This window comes from Acanthopagrus latus, chromosome 20 (assembly GCF_904848185.1).
Source record: "Acanthopagrus latus isolate v.2019 chromosome 20, fAcaLat1.1, whole genome shotgun sequence".
In the NCBI taxonomy this organism is placed as follows: domain Eukaryota; kingdom Metazoa; phylum Chordata; class Actinopteri; order Spariformes; family Sparidae; genus Acanthopagrus; species Acanthopagrus latus.
Window position 1 is genome coordinate 7,368,885 of NC_051058.1, and position 18,206 is coordinate 7,387,090.

Here is an 18,206-nt window from a genome sequence, read left to right on the forward strand (position 1 = left end):
TAGAAGCCAACTCGTGGCCTTTTCTCTTAATCTAAACCTTAGTCATACTAGTAAATCTTGATTAGCTGAAGGAAATCAGACTGACCTTTCAGATACAGATTAGCCATGTAATACCCCTTGTCTAATTCAGCAGGGGTTTTTTTTGTTGCATAACCTGCAATAAAATAGTTAATTTAGGTATTTACAATATCCGTTTGTATGTATTAAACAATCTTGATATTGAAGTAGGTAGTTGGTAGATTTTGTAACTTTTAGGGAAAGGCCAGGCTAACACTTTCCCCTGTTTCAGTCTTTGCCCTATAAGCCCAGCTCAGCTCAGCTAAGCTAAACTATGCTAAGCTAAGCTATCCGGGTTGTTGAACTTTTTCTTTTTCACAGAGCCCCTTTAAAGGTGGATCATGTAGGAATTCGCCACCTGCTGAATTCATACTCAATACTAATTGGGAGCAGACTAACCTGTGATGGTTGCTAACTGTACCTGCTGTTAGCTAGTTTGCTCAGTTAGCCGTGCAGCTAACGGTCCGGATGGGGAGTGATGCTGCTAACTCTGCCAGCACAGAGGCTGTGGACCAGGATGGGCTGGTAAACGTGCTAACTTAAGTAAATATCTTTGCACCGCAATACGCTTCAACATCTTCTAAACTGTAATCTCTTCACATTTTGTTGATCGAATTTTTGTCAATCTTTAATGTTTTAAACTAAAAACCTAACATATTGCAGCTTTAATTATTCATTCTCATAATAATAATTGTTTATCCTACAACAAGACTGACTCCACACACACTTCCAGAAGTTAAGATGGGCCACACCATGTCTGTCCTGTTGAAGGTCAGAGCAGCTTATTTTACGCCTATATTACGCCGATATCAGACATCCAGTTATTTTTTTTTCCTTTATTAACTGAAGCATCTTTGGTGGCATTTCCTTTAAACTATTCATCTTGCGTCTTCTGTATTTCTCACACCAAGCAAGCAAACAACCGGCTTGAATCTGTGCCCTGTGTTTGCATGTTTGTCTTTGTTTCAAGCTCGTAATTCATACAGACCTTGGCACAACAACAGTGAGAAGGTTATATGGCCCGCCTTTGTGTCTTTAAAGGTTGTACATTAACAACTTGATGTGGAAAAGGAGAGGACAGGTGAGCAGCCACTCAGAGGGAGCGTGAATCCGAGGAGTGAACAACTCGGACAAAGACTTGGGTTCTGAATAGAGACCCGCGCACTGTCTCTTTTCAGGAGGAAGCTCTTGGAGAGTTTGGTGACTCCTCTGCACTACAGACAAGCTGGACCGTGGAGCAGGAGCAGTGAAAAGCAGAAAACCTTTATCAGATCATGGACTGTTAGGACCGTCAGGGCTGAAAATGGGATCAGGGTGGTGGTGGTCATGTTTGTGCGTCTTGGGGATCCTCGCTGCTCCATGTCGGGGCGCCAGAAACTGTCTGGAAGGGATTACAATCAATGTGATCCTGCTGGAGGACAACAAGTCTCCCTGGAGTCTGAACTTTGTGGAAGGTGAAATACTGAAGGCGATAGAGACAAATAACGGCATTAATACTCCAGGTAAGCGGTAAGGTGATGAAATATAATTGCAACATAAACACATCTTTACATGCACACAGAATTATGGGACATTAATTTGTATAACTGTAGATCCTATAATAAAAAGTCTGGATGTTATTTATCAGTGCAAGAATATACAGAATATATTAGTTGGCTGTTATTTTATGACACAAAGTAGTGTATTAAAATTATTGTCTGTGTAAAACTATGAATCTAGCTGGTTGCATTTGGACAGATTTGCATTATACATGATTCATTTATATTGCTGTGTGACACCACATGCTCAGAGGTGTTTAGGATTGTCGTACATGTAAGTAATTTCACATTTCTTCCCCAAAGCTACAACTTTTTAAAGGGTCTTACTGTTTTCATTTCTTGCCTTTCAGCTTATCCAGTGTTTCCACAGTTAACTTTCGTCTATCAGATATCAGGGGAGTGAAGTGAAGCAACGACTAAAAACAGTTAGGGTAATCAGTGAATTATATGAATTATAAGATAAGAGCCTAAATTAAACGATCATAGATCCTAGCTTATTGTTTTATTCCTTCTCAGTTTGATCTTTGGTCAGCATGACAGTGACAAGTTGTAGGTCTCTGTTGTTAGCAGTCATTTGGTTAAAGACAAATGTATGTTGATGTCGTACTTTACACTACTGTTCAGTTGTTATATTGACATCCAACTGACTGTTTCCTAATCCTGCGCTCCTTCAGCTAATCACTGTTCCTACGCCAATTTTGTTCCCACCTGGCAGTTTGACTTTGACAACACTGTCAATAGTTAAGTCCATACCATCTTTGACTGACGTCTTATATTTCAGCCTACTCATAGAAAAGAGAACCTAGTAAAGAGGTCTAAAGTACATGATTGATGACATGATGCTCAGGCAAAAAGTCTTTGTCCTCACTAATGATGTAGAAGATATGAAGAGAAAGGAACAGCATCGTTCTTGTATTGCAGAGGAAATAGGAAGTAGGCTGGTCTGATGTAGGATTACAGTGTCATTGATATGATTCTTTCAGCTTTACCTGAAACTACAGAAACATATTGTATGATGGTTTAACTACTGTATTTGGGGAAGTGACGATACCTTGCATAATGACTTTGGATGGTTCCTGGAATGCTTTCCAGAATAGCACAGAGCTCGTCATAGCCCCTAACGATGACAGACCACACTGCAGTAGCATTGAGGACTTCTTCTGATACCACGGGGAAATACTTCACAGCATTTCATCTGCTTATTTATGTCATTTATTTGTGTGCTGTCTGAGGGATTTAGCAAACAGTTGACACCTGTCACAAAACTAAGATCATTAAGATAAGATCATTGTTTTTTCTGGCTTTCTTTCTTTCCCTGACCATCGATGAAGGTGTGAACTTAAATCTGACGGCTAACTTTCGAGCGCTCAACCTGACCTATCAGCAACATAAAACCTGCCAGAACACCAATTGTGCTGGAGTGGAGCAGATAAAGAGCATGATCGTGAGTACCTCCACTGTTACGCCAATAGGCAGAATACCTTGGCAGTGTGAAGCAGATGATTGTTTTTTGGGGGAGGGCTGCAAAATGTTTTAAGTCTAAAGTTATATCTGAACCGATCTGGTTCAGAGATGACTTTGATGTTACCCCAGTGAGCCAGACATACAAATGTAAGAATCAAACCGCCATAATCACTTGCACATTTTCTGTTTAAAATATTTTTTGGGACCTTTTATTGATAGAACAGCTGAAGACATGATAGGAAACAGGATGAGAGAGGGGGAGTAATATGCAGCAAAGGGCCCCAGGCCTGGACTCCACCTTGGGGCCGATGCAGCAAGGTCAAAGCCTCTGCACGCGTGACGCCCGCTCTAGCAACTTAGCTAAACGGCGCCCCTCATCTGTTTTCTCTTGCAGAGTTCAAACGAGCTGGGATGTGCCGTGCTCGGGCCAACCTGCACCTTCGCTACCTACACCATAGTTAAGTAAGTGCCGCTTTTTAAAAAGTAACAATCACCCCAGTGCAAATCAATATGGCAGTTCACATATCCAGACAAAGTTCAACACATAGACATGTTTTAGTGTGGTGCTTGTGGAATTTACCTTTTACCCCCTCATGGAGGCTTAATTCTCTATCTTCCTGCCTCCCTTTCCTTTCTGTTTCATGTCTCTGTCAGTGCGGAGAGAGGTCTGAAGCTCAGTACACCCATCATCTCGGCTGGCAGCTTTGGCACCTCCTGCGACGACACCCTCAACTTGCAGCGCCTGCTGCCACCCGCACGCAAGGTCTCTGACTTCTTCATCAATTTCTGGAAAAACGAGAACAAGTTCAAACCTCAGTGGGAGTCTGCATATGTTTACAAGAGGGAGAGCAACACTGAGGATTGCTTTTGGTAAGTCGCCTGGGCCTAGCCTAGTCACTAAAGGTCCAGCCTGGTGTTCATTGGCATGTCAGGTCTTCTCAAAAAATTAGAAAACTAGAAAATAAAATGATTATTTCCTCTAGTCCAGAACAATCAGAAAAATCTCTTACATGCCTTCACACCTCTTAGCTACATTAACAGATACTTTTGTCTGTTGTAAGTTTTGCATACTAAAATGACGGGCCAGTAACACGTCTCCTCTAGGACCTTACTGACGCTGAAAGGCTTTGTGACCACGAGTGACAGCATGGCATGTCTTGTGTGTTGAAGTAAAACGCAGCAGTGATTTGATTTTCTCTTACGTGCCATGAATTCAACACTGAAATGCTGAGTTCATAGTAACAATAACAATTTTAACAAAGCTGTCTTGTTTTTTTCTGCAGGTATATAAATGCACTGGACCAAGGCAGTTTTGCACAAACTATTCAAGTAATGGTGGTGCTGCGCACGCAAGATGAACTGAAAGAAGTACTTAAATCACCCAAAAACAGGACAAGCAACTGTAAGTCTTGTTTTATATTTATATAAAACAGAAAACAGGCATCTCCTTGTTTGACTCAGCTATTGTCATAGACGGTGTGTGAAGAAATGCAGTGTGATTCGTGAAAGACTCTTGGAACAGCATTCACTCATGTGACAGTGAGAGTACCACAGACTTTAATGACGCCTCGTCAGTAGTCCCGCCTTTAATTCTGTGACTTCATGACATCACACGACAGACATGTGCATGATTTAAGGCCTACAGGCTGGTTTGAGGAAAGCGGGTATTCAGGATCCCCTCCAGAACACCCAGTCTCCTCAAACTACGAGGCATCAAAGAGACACAGCATGTTAGACAGATAGAGAAGACAGTATGAGAAAACTGATGTGTTTTAAAGGAGCACTACGTAGATAGGGGGCGGAATAAGCCCTATGGAACCTGCATATCTGTGTATTTGACTTTCAGAGGTCAATATTGACATCATAAGGCCTGTAGCTTTACTCCAAACAACTCAAATGTAAAACTAAGTCCAAGTGTGTCCCTTGTACACACACCTCACAGCTTTTTACTTCATGTTGATACAGCTATAAAAGAAGACATCTGGGTTTGGTATTAACCGGTTTCAAGGTTGAAGAGGAAATTTAAATGGAAATCCGGGTCAGAGGACTTGACTCCCGCCGAGGTTGCCTACATGCAATGTGGTTGTTGATTAACAGTTTCCGTGTTTGCAGTGTTCATCATGTGTGGATCACCAGTGGACATACTGGAGGTGAAAAGTGGGATCAATGGGGCGGACAACGGTGACATCCTCTTCATCCTCATCGATCTTTACAAGTGTGTGATTCAGTCTAATTTTCCATGTCTTAAATCTCCAGTTTGCATTTTCTGTACAGTTCACAAAGGCTTGATCTACTCTTTGGCATATAAATCACCGTAAGACATATTTGTAACTTTTCCCTGTATTTTTAAAAAAAAATATGGATTCTGATCAGAGTAAAATGATGAATATTGGATTAAATAATTTATCAGGCCAATAATTGCTGGACAGATACAGATTGATAATTAAGCACATTAAATATCAGATACGTGTAATATTACTCAAGAACTATTCAAATTCCTGTTTTGACTTTGATCACAGTAATATTTAAGTATGACTTCTGGGTTCACTGCCCGCCTCCTCTCCACAGTGACCAGTACTACACCAACACATCGTCAGTGTCATCCATGAAGAACGTGTTGGTGCTCACGATGCCCAACACCAGGAGCTACACTATCAACACACACCCTGAGGGCAACAACACGGTGAGGACACAGGATTTCAAAATCACTCAACTAACATTTTTGACTCCCTCGATTGGATAAAAAAAGTTGGAAAAAAGGGAGAGTTTAGCCTCTTATTTTGTAATTCATATAATTCACTGATTACACTTGAACATGCAGACCAGGGGAATCAAACCAGCAACCTTCCGATAACAAGACGCTGAGCCACAGCCGCCCTTACTTAATGTAGCATATAGGATTTGTCACTCTCCTGCATCCTTTTATTTGTGTTCTGCGTGTTTTCTGGGTTGTGTTTCCCTCTTGTGTTCCTGTGCTCCTCCCTCCACACCTGATCTGCATCAGCTTCATTAGCCCTGCCTTGTTGCCATCGCTCCTCTCAGCCAATCAGATCCTCCCCTGCTCTTTTACCCTCACCTGTGTTTCTCTGCCCCTCCACCAGAACCTCATTTTCTTGTTAGCTTAGTTTGTATGTCAGTCCAGTCTTCAGTTCAGTCTATGTTGAGTCGGCTGCTCTGGTCAACTGTTGATAATGTGAAAATAAAGCTCCGCCACAGATTTGCCTGCCTGCACTCTCCTGCGTTTGAGTCCACCTTCTCTGCTTCCTCATGACAGGATTTCTAAATCATTGCAACTTTTTGGTAAATTAGTTGCAAAGGAATCGCATGTTGTAAACACAGGGTTTTTTTTTCTATCTTGCCTGGGGTTGGATTATAAGATCCATACCATCCTCACATGTGTTTGTTGAATTTAAAGCCACAGACAGCAGATTCTTTAGCTTAACTTGAAGATTTGAAACAGTAACCTGTTTCTATCCAAATTCACAAACTGCCTACTGCAATCACTTTCTCAGCGGGAAAAGGATATGAGCGTTTTTTCCAAAATTTCCAGCATCAGTGCTCCTGTTACTCTGAGTAATCTGCAAAGAAACGTGTGTCACAAGAACTACATCCGGACAGCAGTTCTAATCGAAAACGTGTTTCCCCTCTCTCTGCAGATGAATGATTACATTGCTGCGTACCATGACGCGGTGCTGCTGGTCGGCCAGGTGATGAGAAACATCAGTGCAAAGAATCTGTCAGAGATTGAGAACATGGAGTACGTCAATGCGAACTACTTCAGAAACATCTCCTTTAATGGTGAGCAAGGAGGAGGAGAGAGCTGGAGAGAAGGAGACAGGAAATGAAAGTACAATGAACTTTAAAGGGGCACTCGAGAACGTGCATAGTCACATCCTTTAAATTTGATTTAATTACCTTACAATCTGCTCACATGTTGCCATTAAAAAAGTTATTACTACATAATACACTTCTACAAATTGTTACATAGAGTCAATCCATAGTATACAATACAGTACATACATGTACAAGTACGCACAGTACTTGATATGAAACTTTAGTATATTCAATATCACATACTTAAGGTGTAAAGTGACTCTGACTTTTACCAAAGTAATATTTGAATACGATATCTTTACTCGAGTATATCTTTTTGGGTACTTGTTTATGTCACTGTTCTGAATATAGACTCGCAGGCTAGTGTGGCCTCTTACTTGTTATGTTGGCCCAAGAGCGGTTCATTAAAGACTGAATCTAAAATTATTGGAATCAGCTCACAAGGAGCATATTTTTTAAAACTGTAAAATCATAACTCCTCACATAGCTGAAAATACAGTGAAGACACGACCTCCATGTCCACGAAACAGCCCTGAGAGTCGACATGTGTTACTGTTGTGTTCGAGGCCTAACAGACTGAAGTTGTCAGCCGCTATCACTGTTGATGAAGTGATGAGGTGTTGAAGCCCGCAGGCGGCAGCTGCCTCCCTGTGTGATCCACAGTTCCTTCATAATGGGATGCACGTCTGTCAGGCTCTTTCATTCATGTTTTTTGCACTAATGACAAAAAGATATCTGGAAAAATCAGTTCAGTTCACATTTCACAGCAGACAAGTTTACAGAGGACGACAGGCTGATTTTGTGGTGAACAAAGTGACTTCAGTGTGTTGTGTTGTGTGTGTAAAGATGTTTCTGTGATTCTGCTCAGGTTTAGCTGGAAACTACAAGCTGGACGCTCACGGAGACAGAGATGTGGTTTTCTCAGTCATCTACACCACCACTGACAACAAGGTACTTTCACCAGTATTAATTGTTTTGCCTGTTTCTTTTCCATTCTTTTTCTGAAAATATTAATAGTCATATAAGTCACGAAGATCTTTTAAAAAAAAAACCTCCAGCTTTGAATATCTTGCTGTCACATACAGTGATTTATGCTGAAATGTGTCATTTTCTCCCGTCATGTGATCCTCAGTTCAGAACTTTATATGAATTTGACACCGAAAACAATGAAAGCAGAGTGGTCGAGACAGAGCCTTTCTTCATCTGGGGAAGTCGACTTCCTAACTACAAACCAGAAGGAGGTACAGCTATAACGCACACACACACACACACGCACACACACACACACACACACACACACACACACACACACACACACACACACACACACACACACACACACACACAGAGTCAGATTGTGTCAGCTGGCTGTCACAACCTATAATCATAAACTGTCTTCCAACGCCCAATTCACACATACTGTATGTGCGCACATAAAAGCGCACAAACACCCACGTAGCACACCTGTTAGGTGACAGTGTTAAGCTCACCATCAGCTGTTTATTGCTGATAATAAGATGCGTTGTCAGTCTGCAGTGGAGTGTCAATGAGACTGAACTCCAGATGTGTTATAAAGATGGAAACTATATTGTTGTTCAAGATTTTACTGTCTCTAAGGTGAAGACGGAAAGACCCTGTTTTAGGGTGCAGATAGAATTTAAGAGTTTTTTTTTTTTAAACACTCAAGACAGAACGAGTAAAACTGACAGAATTTACCTCATATTTAGCAATAGTATTTTGCAGAACAAATCTGTCTGGATTTACATTGTGCAGGGTTTCTCAGAAATCTTGACATTCAAGCGATTTGTGTCTGACAGAATGACAGATGCACAGAACGGATCCTGTGTATCAGTCCTGTACACAACGGCCTGTTGAAGGGGCACTGTGGAGATTTCTTGTAAACAAACAAAAGTTATGTCTAAATTTAGTGCATTTCAGCAAAACCCACATTATAATTATAATCATTATGCTACACCTTTTCTGCAGATCATTTCAACAATAAATCCCTTAACTTTATATTCCATTGTTTATTTTTTGTCACCTTCAGGCCCTACATATTACAATGTCATCGTCATCGTGTTGGCCGTCACAGTGGTGGTGGTGGCCTCCATCGCCTTCCTTTTCTACAGGCAAGTGACTGACCAACTTAAGTGCATAAAACCTCAGATTAGGGACGTCTCACTTTTAGTAGAGTAGAGATGCAGGCTCGGTGATCACTTTTGAGATTGAGACATTTCTGGATGTTTGCACTGACTGCAAACTATGATGTTCCATAGATGGATATAAATCAAGTGTGGCTGCGATGCACGAGTGCTGTATTTAAAATCATGATAGTAATTTAAAAAAGGTAGTTTTGTGGATCTCTTGAAAGAAAGAATTTCCAGTTGAATGATTGTCTTTGTCTTGATTTTAGTGCCAAAAGATGTTTTTGCGAGAAAGTTACAAAACTGTGAACTATATAAATGCTGAGTTCTGTCGGGTACCCTTGGATGTTGATCTGTGTACTGTGTTGCACGTCTTCATGGCAAGTTAAAGGAGACTTATGATGCCTTTTCATTTTCTATTCTTGTTTCTTCTTTAGGTTCTTGTAAATGTAAAATACCTTGAAAGCTGAAAAAGTTTAAGTCTGCTTTAACAGAAGCGCCTCACACCACCACACCAAACACTACTTCTGAAACACTTCATCAGCAGTACCATCTTTAATTCTGTGGCTTTCTATTCTGTAATGCATTTGCATAATTTATGCATAGTGGCTTGTTTGGCACTTAAGAATGAATTTCAGCACAGCTACTCTGTTGTTGTTGACAGGAGCTAAAACAGAGTGTTTCATACAAAGGGGGAAAATAGTGTTTTTTAATCATTGAAAACTATTAAACTATTTTAGTAGTAACCCACAATAAAAGTATGAACCTGAAAATGAGCCTAATATGTCTCCTTAAATGAAACGATTAGCTCTTGATGGTATTTCTTACCTGTTTAGACAGAACAGGAGAGATCGTCTGATTAGGAATCGCTGGTCGCACATCCCCTCTGACTTCATCACGCTTCTGGAGGAGAATGAACTCAACGTCATCTCTCTTAAGGTAAATGAGGCGTAGAGTCAGTGTCAACATGGTCTCACTTATTATTGATCCCGGCAGGACGATGAAGTTTATCCTGCAGTGAGAAACAAGTGGAAAACTTCAACCCACACTAATTTCCAACCTCTCATCACTCCACCAACTATTTTCTTTTTCTCTCTCTACGAAGGACTCATTGACTTTTTGTTCAACATGTCTGCAATAGAGCACACATTAAAGGATAAGTTCACCAAAAAAATGAAAATTTAGTCATTACATACTCACCCTCATGCCAACGGAAAGGCAGGTGAAGTGTCGTTGCCCACAAAATATTTCTGAAGCTTCAAAGTGAAACAGAGGTTTTCTTTAACAACTGAAGTGGATGGGGACTTGTTTTAAAATGTTAAACAACTGAAATAGAGATTTTCCATCTCTAACGCTCATAACTTAGCAGCCACAGTGAAGATTTCACCTTAAAAAAACATCTGAATGACGGCTTTTCAAATCAATGTATTATCTCAGAGCTTCGGATTTCTGTGGACGAGCTGTTTAAGTCCCCATCTGCTTCAGGAGAATGTTTGATCGTGAGGCTAAAGCCCGCTTTCCATTTTCCTCTTTTTATTTAAGGATGAAATTTTCATTTAAAAGGAGAAAAATCTTTTTCCTACTCAAGTTTGCGCATCATTTCTGTGCATGTTGATTTACTGGCATCTCCAACCTGCAACTCGGTCCTTGAAATGTCCTTCACATTCCCCCATCAGATTGAAGACGAGAGGAAAAAAGCAGATTTCAAGATCCGCAGTGCGCTGTACGATAAGAAGGTAGCTGAACACAACACCCTGCAGTAGTTTTCAGTCAATCAACACGCTGTTCCAGTGCTGGCGTGACTGACGCTGCTGTGATATTTTCAGATTGTGATTCTAAAGGAGCTGAAGCACTCAGACGGGAACTTCAGCGAGACCCAGATGATAGAACTCAACGCGGTGAGATGAACGGATGCGAACACAGCGGGTGGTTTGTTTTGACGTTGGGCTTTTACTGATTTGATGTTTTGACGGCTCTTCTTTTCTTCGCAGCTGCAGCAAATCGACTATTACAACCTCACTAAGTTTTATGGCACGGTGAAGTTTGATCAGGGTGTGTTCGGAGTGTTTGAGTATGGAGAGAGGGGGTCACTCAGGGTACGTATGGCATGTTCAGTATGCGTATATATCGAGTTGCTGTTTTTAGTATAGGTAGCTTTGCACTGAACAGGCAAGAAAAGATTGAATATGGGTTCAGAATAACAGATTCAGTCCTTCTTTTCTAAATGCCTCCATCATATGATGCTCGAGGCACAAAGTAGCATCACCTCACAAGTGCCCTCTGTCCCTCTCTTCTGACAGTACGTGCTGAACGACAAGGTTTCGTACCCAGAGGAGACCTTCATGGACTGGGAGTTCAAGATCTCCGTCATGTACGACATCGCCAAGGTGAGTCCAGTTTCTTCAGTAACTGTAATGTGATTATTTAGTCCAGTCATGCTTCATGGGTACCTAATTATGGGAGATGTCATGGGATTCATGGTGTAATCCATTACAAGTTCAGTACAATACGATTAGCTGTATGTGTTAAAGGTTTGCATTGAGCGGAATGTCTTTCCCAGTACCATGACCCTTAGATGCTTTATAGGAATGTACTGTAAATGTCATCCTATCTACCTTCCTGTAAACACATCAGGCCAAGAGAACTGACCCTCAAGTGACTTTTGTGACCCTTACCCCTGAGGTGAAGGGAATCTCCCCTCTACTCACGTCCTGATATGTTCTCTACAGTACATTACTGTATTCAAAACTATTTCATTTCCCACAATACACACGCATATCATTAGGAATTGTTGTTGTTCCCCCAGCAGTCACTAGATGTCAGTAAAGATCATTGACTGCCACTTTACCCAAACCTTCTCACCTCCTCCTCCTCCTCCTCCTCTGTGCAGGGCATGTCCTACCTCCATGCCAGTGACATCCAGGTGCACGGTCGCCTCAAGTCCACCAACTGTGTGATGGACAATCGCATGGTGGTGAAAATCACTGACTTTGGCTGCAACACCTTTCTCAGCCCCATCAGAGGTTAAAACTACAGTCCCTCCTCACTGTTTTGTTGTCATTCCTTCATCTTACCGCTTTCTTACATTTCCGTTTCCCCCCCTCCTCCTCTCAGACTTGTGGACTGCTCCGGAGCATCTGAGGCAAGAGGGCACCTCTCAGAAAGGGGACGTCTACAGCTTTGCCATCATCGCTCACGAGATCGTTCTCAGAAAGAGCACCTTTTACACCGAGAAATGCTCTGACAGAGCAGGTGAAGCAAACTTACACAACCACTGTCCAATATTAAGCTCCCACACTGACTCAGAGCTTGTACAAATTAAAAAGAAATAAGACATCATTTGTTTTCTGAAGCAACTGTTATTGGAAGAGAAGGAGGGTTTTTTTTTGATTTTTTTTTGCTGGTGGGTGGTATGATTTATTTTTAGTTTCTTTCTTAGTCTGGATTTATATTTTATTGCAGCTATGTGTTGTTCTGCTCTTCCTTCCAAACCCCAATTAACAGTCCTTATTTATCCCACCGCAAAATCATTAAACAGTCCATTTATCTTCAAAAAAACAAGCGTAACACTGGATTTGGAGTGACACACCAGGTCATATTGAATTAAATGATTAAAGCTGTTGTATTCCAATTTAGTTCAAAGTCAAAGTAGAAGAAAATGAGGAAGGCCGTATTGTGAATTAAAAAAAAAAAAGATATATATTTTTGTGCACCTCCTAATTCGTGTGAATCAGCAGGGAATTCTTGTCTGTGTGTCTCCCAACAGAAAAGCTTTCCAGGGTCATCACGTCCTACTTCAGACCTGATCTTAACTTAGACACGGCCTCAGAGAAAGAATCAGAGGTTAGTCAATGACATGTGTGAGACAAGTTCAATTGCCAATGTGAGCGTATTGTCTAACATGTCTTTGAAATGATGTGTCCTCTGTCTCAGATGTACATGTTGATAAAAAGCTGTTGGGATGAGGATCCAGAAAAAAGACCGGACTTTAAGAAGGTGGAGAACTTACTGGGGAAAATAATCAGGTAATCACTGTTTTCACCATAAAGGGCTCTTCTGGCCATAAAAGATGTTCTCATTTTTAGCCTATGGAAGCTATTTTTGATCTATTTAAGTGAGTTTTGAATTTTTCCCTCCTCTCCTTTGATTTCCTTTGATTGTCCTCCAGTAAAATCCATAACCAGGACAATGAGAGCTACATGGATAACATGATCAGGCGGCTGCAGATGTATTCCAGAAACCTGGAGCACCTGGTGGAGGAGAGAACGGTCCTCTACAAAGCTGAGAGGGACAGGGCCGACCACCTCAACTTCATGCTGCTGCCTCGGTCTGTTTACAATTAAAGGAGTATGACGCATGTCAACAATATAACATGTATCAGCAGTAACACCTCAACACAAGTTTCCAAAGAGTGCTCGAAAAATAGCAAACAAGCAGAGAAGCAAATAAACAGTCAAAGGTAATAATAAATGGTTAAAAAGTTGAAACAGGTTAGTAAACTAAAAGTAACTGATGAACAGTGTAAATAGTTTGCTTAAAGTCATTGATAAACATTTTGAATATGCTGGTTTACTGAAAAAGTAATGGATTAACATCTGAAACAATATGCTAGTTAGCCAAAAGTAATAGATAAACATTTAAATATATGCTAGTTAGCTAAACGTAATAAGTACATATTTGAAATAGGCTAATTATTTAATAGAAAAATGTTTGAAATATATGCTAGCTGGCTAATGGAAAACATTTTAAATAAAGGATAGTCAGCTTAAAGTAATAAACAATTTTAATATATACAAGGATGCTAAAGTAATGGATATGAATTTGAAATATTCGAGTTTACTAAAAAGTAATGATTAAACATGTGAAATAATATGCTAATTTTATTTTTAATATATGCTAGTTAGCTAAAAGTAACATAAGCATTTGAAATGGGAATTAACTTATGGATAAACAGTTTTTCAAGCATAAAGCAGACTAACTTGAAAACAAACTTGAAATAGTTAGCTAAAGTAATGGAAATGGTTGAAAAAGCTATGGGTAAACAATTGAAACAGGCTAGTTTCCTAAAGGTAATGGATAAACAGTTGAAATATATATAGCTAAAATTCATGTAAAAAAGGGCTGAAAGTACCAGAAATTTGATATAACACCTGCTTTAGCTGATTTATCTGGAATGACAGCACAGGTGGATCATCCTGTTTCGTCTGTCTTTGAACGTGTTTCTGTCTGTAGGCCTGTGGTGAAAAGCCTGAAGGAGACCGGTGCGGTGGAGCCAGAGCTGTACGAGGAGGTGACCATATATTTCAGTGACATAGTCGGTTTCACCACTCTGTGCCAGTACAGCACGCCCATGGAAGTCGTGGACATGCTCAAAGACATCTACGAGGGCTTCGACAGCATCGTCGACCACCACGACGTGTACAAGGTACTGACGTGGGCTGAATTCAGTAGATAGAACAATAGACGGCAGAGGCCACAGACACCATCATTTAATCCATCCGCCCTCAGGTGGAGACGATTGGCGATGCCTACATGGTGGCCTCTGGGCTTCCTAATCGAAATGGGAACAGGCACGCGGTGGACATCTGTCGCATGGCGCTGGACATCTTGGCCTTCATGGGTACCTTCCAGCTCAGACACCTGCCTGGTATCCCTGTGTGGATACGCATCGGCGTGCACTCAGGTGAATGGCACAAAATCCGGTCATCAAATCATTTTACAACATTTGCTCAGTTGATTCACCACCTTTTGACCTCTCCTCTTGTTTTCTGTCATGATGTAAAACTAACTGAAGATGTGTGTTTTCTGCGTGTGTGTGTGCAGGTCCCTGTGCAGCAGGTGTTGTTGGGATAAAGATGCCCAGATATTGTTTATTTGGAGACACAGTCAACACGGCATCTCGTATGGAGTCCACAGGGCACCGTGAGTCGAGAAATGAAGACACATTTCATGGACAAACTGACAAAATTCATGCTGCTAAGTAGTTTGGTCAAGTTATGTTGCTGAAGCAATGTGCTGCTCAGTACTCGCATATAATTCCAGAAGCTACCAGTCAACTTAATGAAATTAATTTATACTTCCACATAATACAAAAACAAATGATGCTTTGATTGATAAATGATGATGTTTGTTTTGTTTTTTTTATATCCTCCAGCCCTGCGGATCCACGTCAGTCAGCCTACTATAGAAATCCTACAGAGGACAGACTGCAAGTTTGAGTATGAGATGAGAGGAGAAACCTATCTGAAGGTAAAGATGAGCGTCTTCATCAGGTTTACTGCATGTGTCACACAAGTGAACCAGGTTGAAATGAATCCAGAGGCATTCTGCTCCACAGAGTGGTGGACTTGACCACCGCACACTGATGCAAAATGGTGTGTGTGTGTGTGTGTGTGTGTGTGTGTGTGTTTGTATGTGTGTGTTCAGGGTAAAGGCACAGAGACAACCTACTGGTTGACAGGAGAGACGGGCGAAGACTACGACCTCCCAACTCCACCCACAGCGTAAGCAAACCTTCCAACTGTTAGAATTAGTTTGAGGCTCAGTGTGAATGTTGATATGGACTGAATACGTGGAATTACATTTCAACTCTCAAATTCTGTATCAGGTATGACCCATTTACAAAAAATTAGTTACAAAAATAGGAAATGTGCTTCTTTGCTTTCTTGCCGGGAGCTAAATGAGACAATTAAAATCTCTCTCGTGTCTGAACAGTAAATTAAAAAGCTACAACCGGCAGCCAGTTTGCTTAGCTGAGCGCAGAGGGCAAAAGCAGGGGGGAAATGGTTGGTCTGGCTCAGTCCACAGTAACATCACCTGCCTACCAGCACCTCTTAAAGGATAAGTTCAACCAAAAAAGGAAGTTCAGCCATTAGCTACTCACTCTAATGCTGATGGAGAGTATGGAGACATTTCATGTTTTGGGGAGTTATTTGTATTACATTTTAAATCTAGTCCCCGTTTACCTCAGTTGCTCCAGAAATGTTTTGTTGAGCACGGGGGTGAGTAGATAATGACTGAATTTTCATTTTTTGGGTGAACTTATCCTTCAAATCCACCAATGAACGTGTCCCAGCTTGCTTGTTTTTGTACTTATTTGTCCTTTTAAAAAAGATCCTCCATAGTGTAGATATTTGAGTGAGGACTGTGTCTTAAACCTGGTTCCCCGCTTTTCCAGAGAGAACTTCCAGCGGCTCCAGCAGGACCTCGCCCAGATGATACTGGCGTGTCTGGAGCGCCGCCGCCGGGGCTCCGTCCGCAGGAGGAAGCCGCTCTCGAGTCAGAGCAAGGAGGACGACGAGGACCGGGTGTCAGAGGTAGAGTCTGAGGGGGGCCCTCCGGAGTACCTGCATCTGGCCACGGTGGATAACACCCTCAGTACCTTCCTGTAGTGCACAAGTCCAGCCCTGTCACAGTCTGAAATCAGAACTCCCAGCCTTGTTCTGTGCTCCTCGTGCTGCCTATTGAATCCCTGGTTAGAACAGCAAGGATACATGTGAAGATAACAGGGAGCCGGGCAGGGACATGAGCTGTTTTTTGTGAAACAGATCCTATTCATTGATCGATGAAGATGTCATTTATTTTCTGCTTGGTCTGAAACTGGGTCATGTGGAGCTTAAAGGATCCCGGTACAGTATGTGGGACAAGATACTGCCACTTTTCCAACTGCTTAAAAATGTCTGTGGCATTTTTGAAGGGAAATGGTGAGCATGTGTCTGTGGGAAAGCAAGACAAGATGAAGGAATGAATTAGTGGCATAAAAATAGACGCATTTATCCAGCCTACGTGCAGCAACGTACGGGAATTACTTATGAGGCACTTCTCTTATTACATGATTAATCACATGTGTGCTTTGAGCAGGAATAACCAGATCAGATTTCACATGCATCTGCCATCTGCATATTGTTCATTCTTGAAAAAATCGGGACATTTTGCCAGTGTGTCAGTCTGCAAGAACACATAATTAAGAATTTTTAAGTTACATTTATTGATGCTAAATCCCTAAAATTCCCATTTTTCCCAGCAGTTATTAAGGGAAAATTAACAATGAAACAATGAAACAACTGGAGCTGGGAGGTGGTGCAGGCAGTACAGATGACTGTGAAGAGACTGCCACAAAACCAGGTTTCAAATGTAAATAACAGCTATCTATGAGGTCTGGACTCACCTGTGTCTGACATCCAAGATCTCTTAATCTAACTGATTAAAATGATCTTTGGAGCTCCCTTGAAGCTTAAAAGCAGGTTTTAGTTGCAAATAATTTGATAAAGTGTTGAGTCTTAAGTTTGAGAGTAAAAGTACACATTTCTATCTAAGTCACGATTGCGCTCATAACAGTTTTAAATATAGCAATGTTTTATATGTACATTTTATTCTACACTGCTTAGTTTCTATGAATTTATATTTTTTACCCAGATTACACGTCTGCAGACAACTGCTTTTTGACCTCAGTTGCATCTCTAATGGACCACTAGCTGTACAGTTTAATCACTGAGATTAAGAGTGGACAATTTAAAGGGTAACCTCACCAGTTTTACACATTACAGGATATTTACAGATCTTGAGGATTACTGATGCACATGTCAAAATGTAGTATAAAGCCCTTTGTGACTCCAGAGGAGGCTGCGTGAAATCTGATAAAATGCCTCTGATGCAGCAGTTTTAGGGAATGATGCTGTTTTCCCCACTTTCCCAGTGTCGGAAACAAATAAATGCCTCAAGACAGACTGTTGTTATTATATATTTGGTGTGATCTAAAGTTGTATCAAACAACAACACAGGCTATCTTAGCTCAACTATTGAGTGTCTATTGGAGGGGCTGAGTGTGCGTCTCTCTCCATGTTTTGTCTGAGAGGAGGCCTGCCGTCTCTGATTTGGAAACCCTCTGGTTTGGGAGTTGACTACTGAACAGGCCGTTGACTTATAACTGACTTTGTTATTTCTGTGATGTAGAGTGAGCGCTAACATGTGGGCTCATCACGATCATGTCATTCTTGTAGCAGTCAAGAAAACGATTTTCAAATCTGTATTTTAAACCAAAGGACAAAGATTTATTTTTGTTGAGAATGGTGACATTCATTTACATAAAATTAAAAAAAAAAAAAACATGCCTTTTTGTCACATCGTTGAAAATGTTGTATGTTGTTCAGGTCCTGACGAAATACAGTTC

General features: G+C 41.1%; 1 protein-coding gene across 2 annotated transcripts; it reads left to right on the forward strand.

The window, feature by feature from the left end:
- Nucleotides 1-1,128: 1,128 nt before the first annotated feature.
- si:ch73-139e5.4 (heat-stable enterotoxin receptor) lies at nucleotides 1,129-18,138 on the forward strand. Of its 2 annotated transcripts, XM_037082250.1 has the most exons (27): nucleotides 1,129-1,559; nucleotides 2,927-3,039; nucleotides 3,454-3,521; nucleotides 3,714-3,929; nucleotides 4,343-4,461; nucleotides 5,172-5,274; nucleotides 5,628-5,742; nucleotides 6,716-6,857; nucleotides 7,762-7,844; nucleotides 8,026-8,134; nucleotides 8,941-9,022; nucleotides 9,874-9,976; nucleotides 10,714-10,773; nucleotides 10,864-10,935; nucleotides 11,029-11,133; nucleotides 11,338-11,424; nucleotides 11,928-12,060; nucleotides 12,152-12,289; nucleotides 12,804-12,880; nucleotides 12,971-13,062; nucleotides 13,206-13,364; nucleotides 14,270-14,462; nucleotides 14,546-14,720; nucleotides 14,861-14,959; nucleotides 15,192-15,286; nucleotides 15,464-15,540; nucleotides 16,215-18,138. In XM_037082250.1, exons 1-27 carry the CDS (start codon nucleotides 1,361-1,363, stop codon nucleotides 16,426-16,428), a joined length of 3,228 nt encoding a protein of 1,075 aa, XP_036938145.1. In that variant the 5' UTR covers nucleotides 1,129-1,360; the 3' UTR covers nucleotides 16,429-18,138. The 2 variants fall into 2 exon arrangements, with proteins under 2 accessions (XP_036938145.1, XP_036938146.1); XM_037082251.1 differs by lacking the exons at nucleotides 15,192-15,286; nucleotides 15,464-15,540; nucleotides 16,215-18,138 and adding an exon at nucleotides 15,078-15,184 and having other exon boundaries at nucleotides 14,861-15,001.
- Nucleotides 18,139-18,206: the final 68 nt, after the last annotated feature.

Coding starts and splice junctions, on each gene's coding strand:
- si:ch73-139e5.4 (XM_037082250.1), top strand. CDS start 1,361: ATGGGATCAGGGTGGTGGTGGTCATGTTTGTGCGTCTTGGGGATCCTC. Junction 7,845..8,025: donor ACACCACCACTGACAACAAG/GTACTTTCACCA, acceptor TGTGATCCTCAG/TTCAGAACTTTATATGAATT. Junction 8,135..8,940: donor TAACTACAAACCAGAAGGAG/GTACAGCTATAA, acceptor TGTCACCTTCAG/GCCCTACATATTACAATGTC.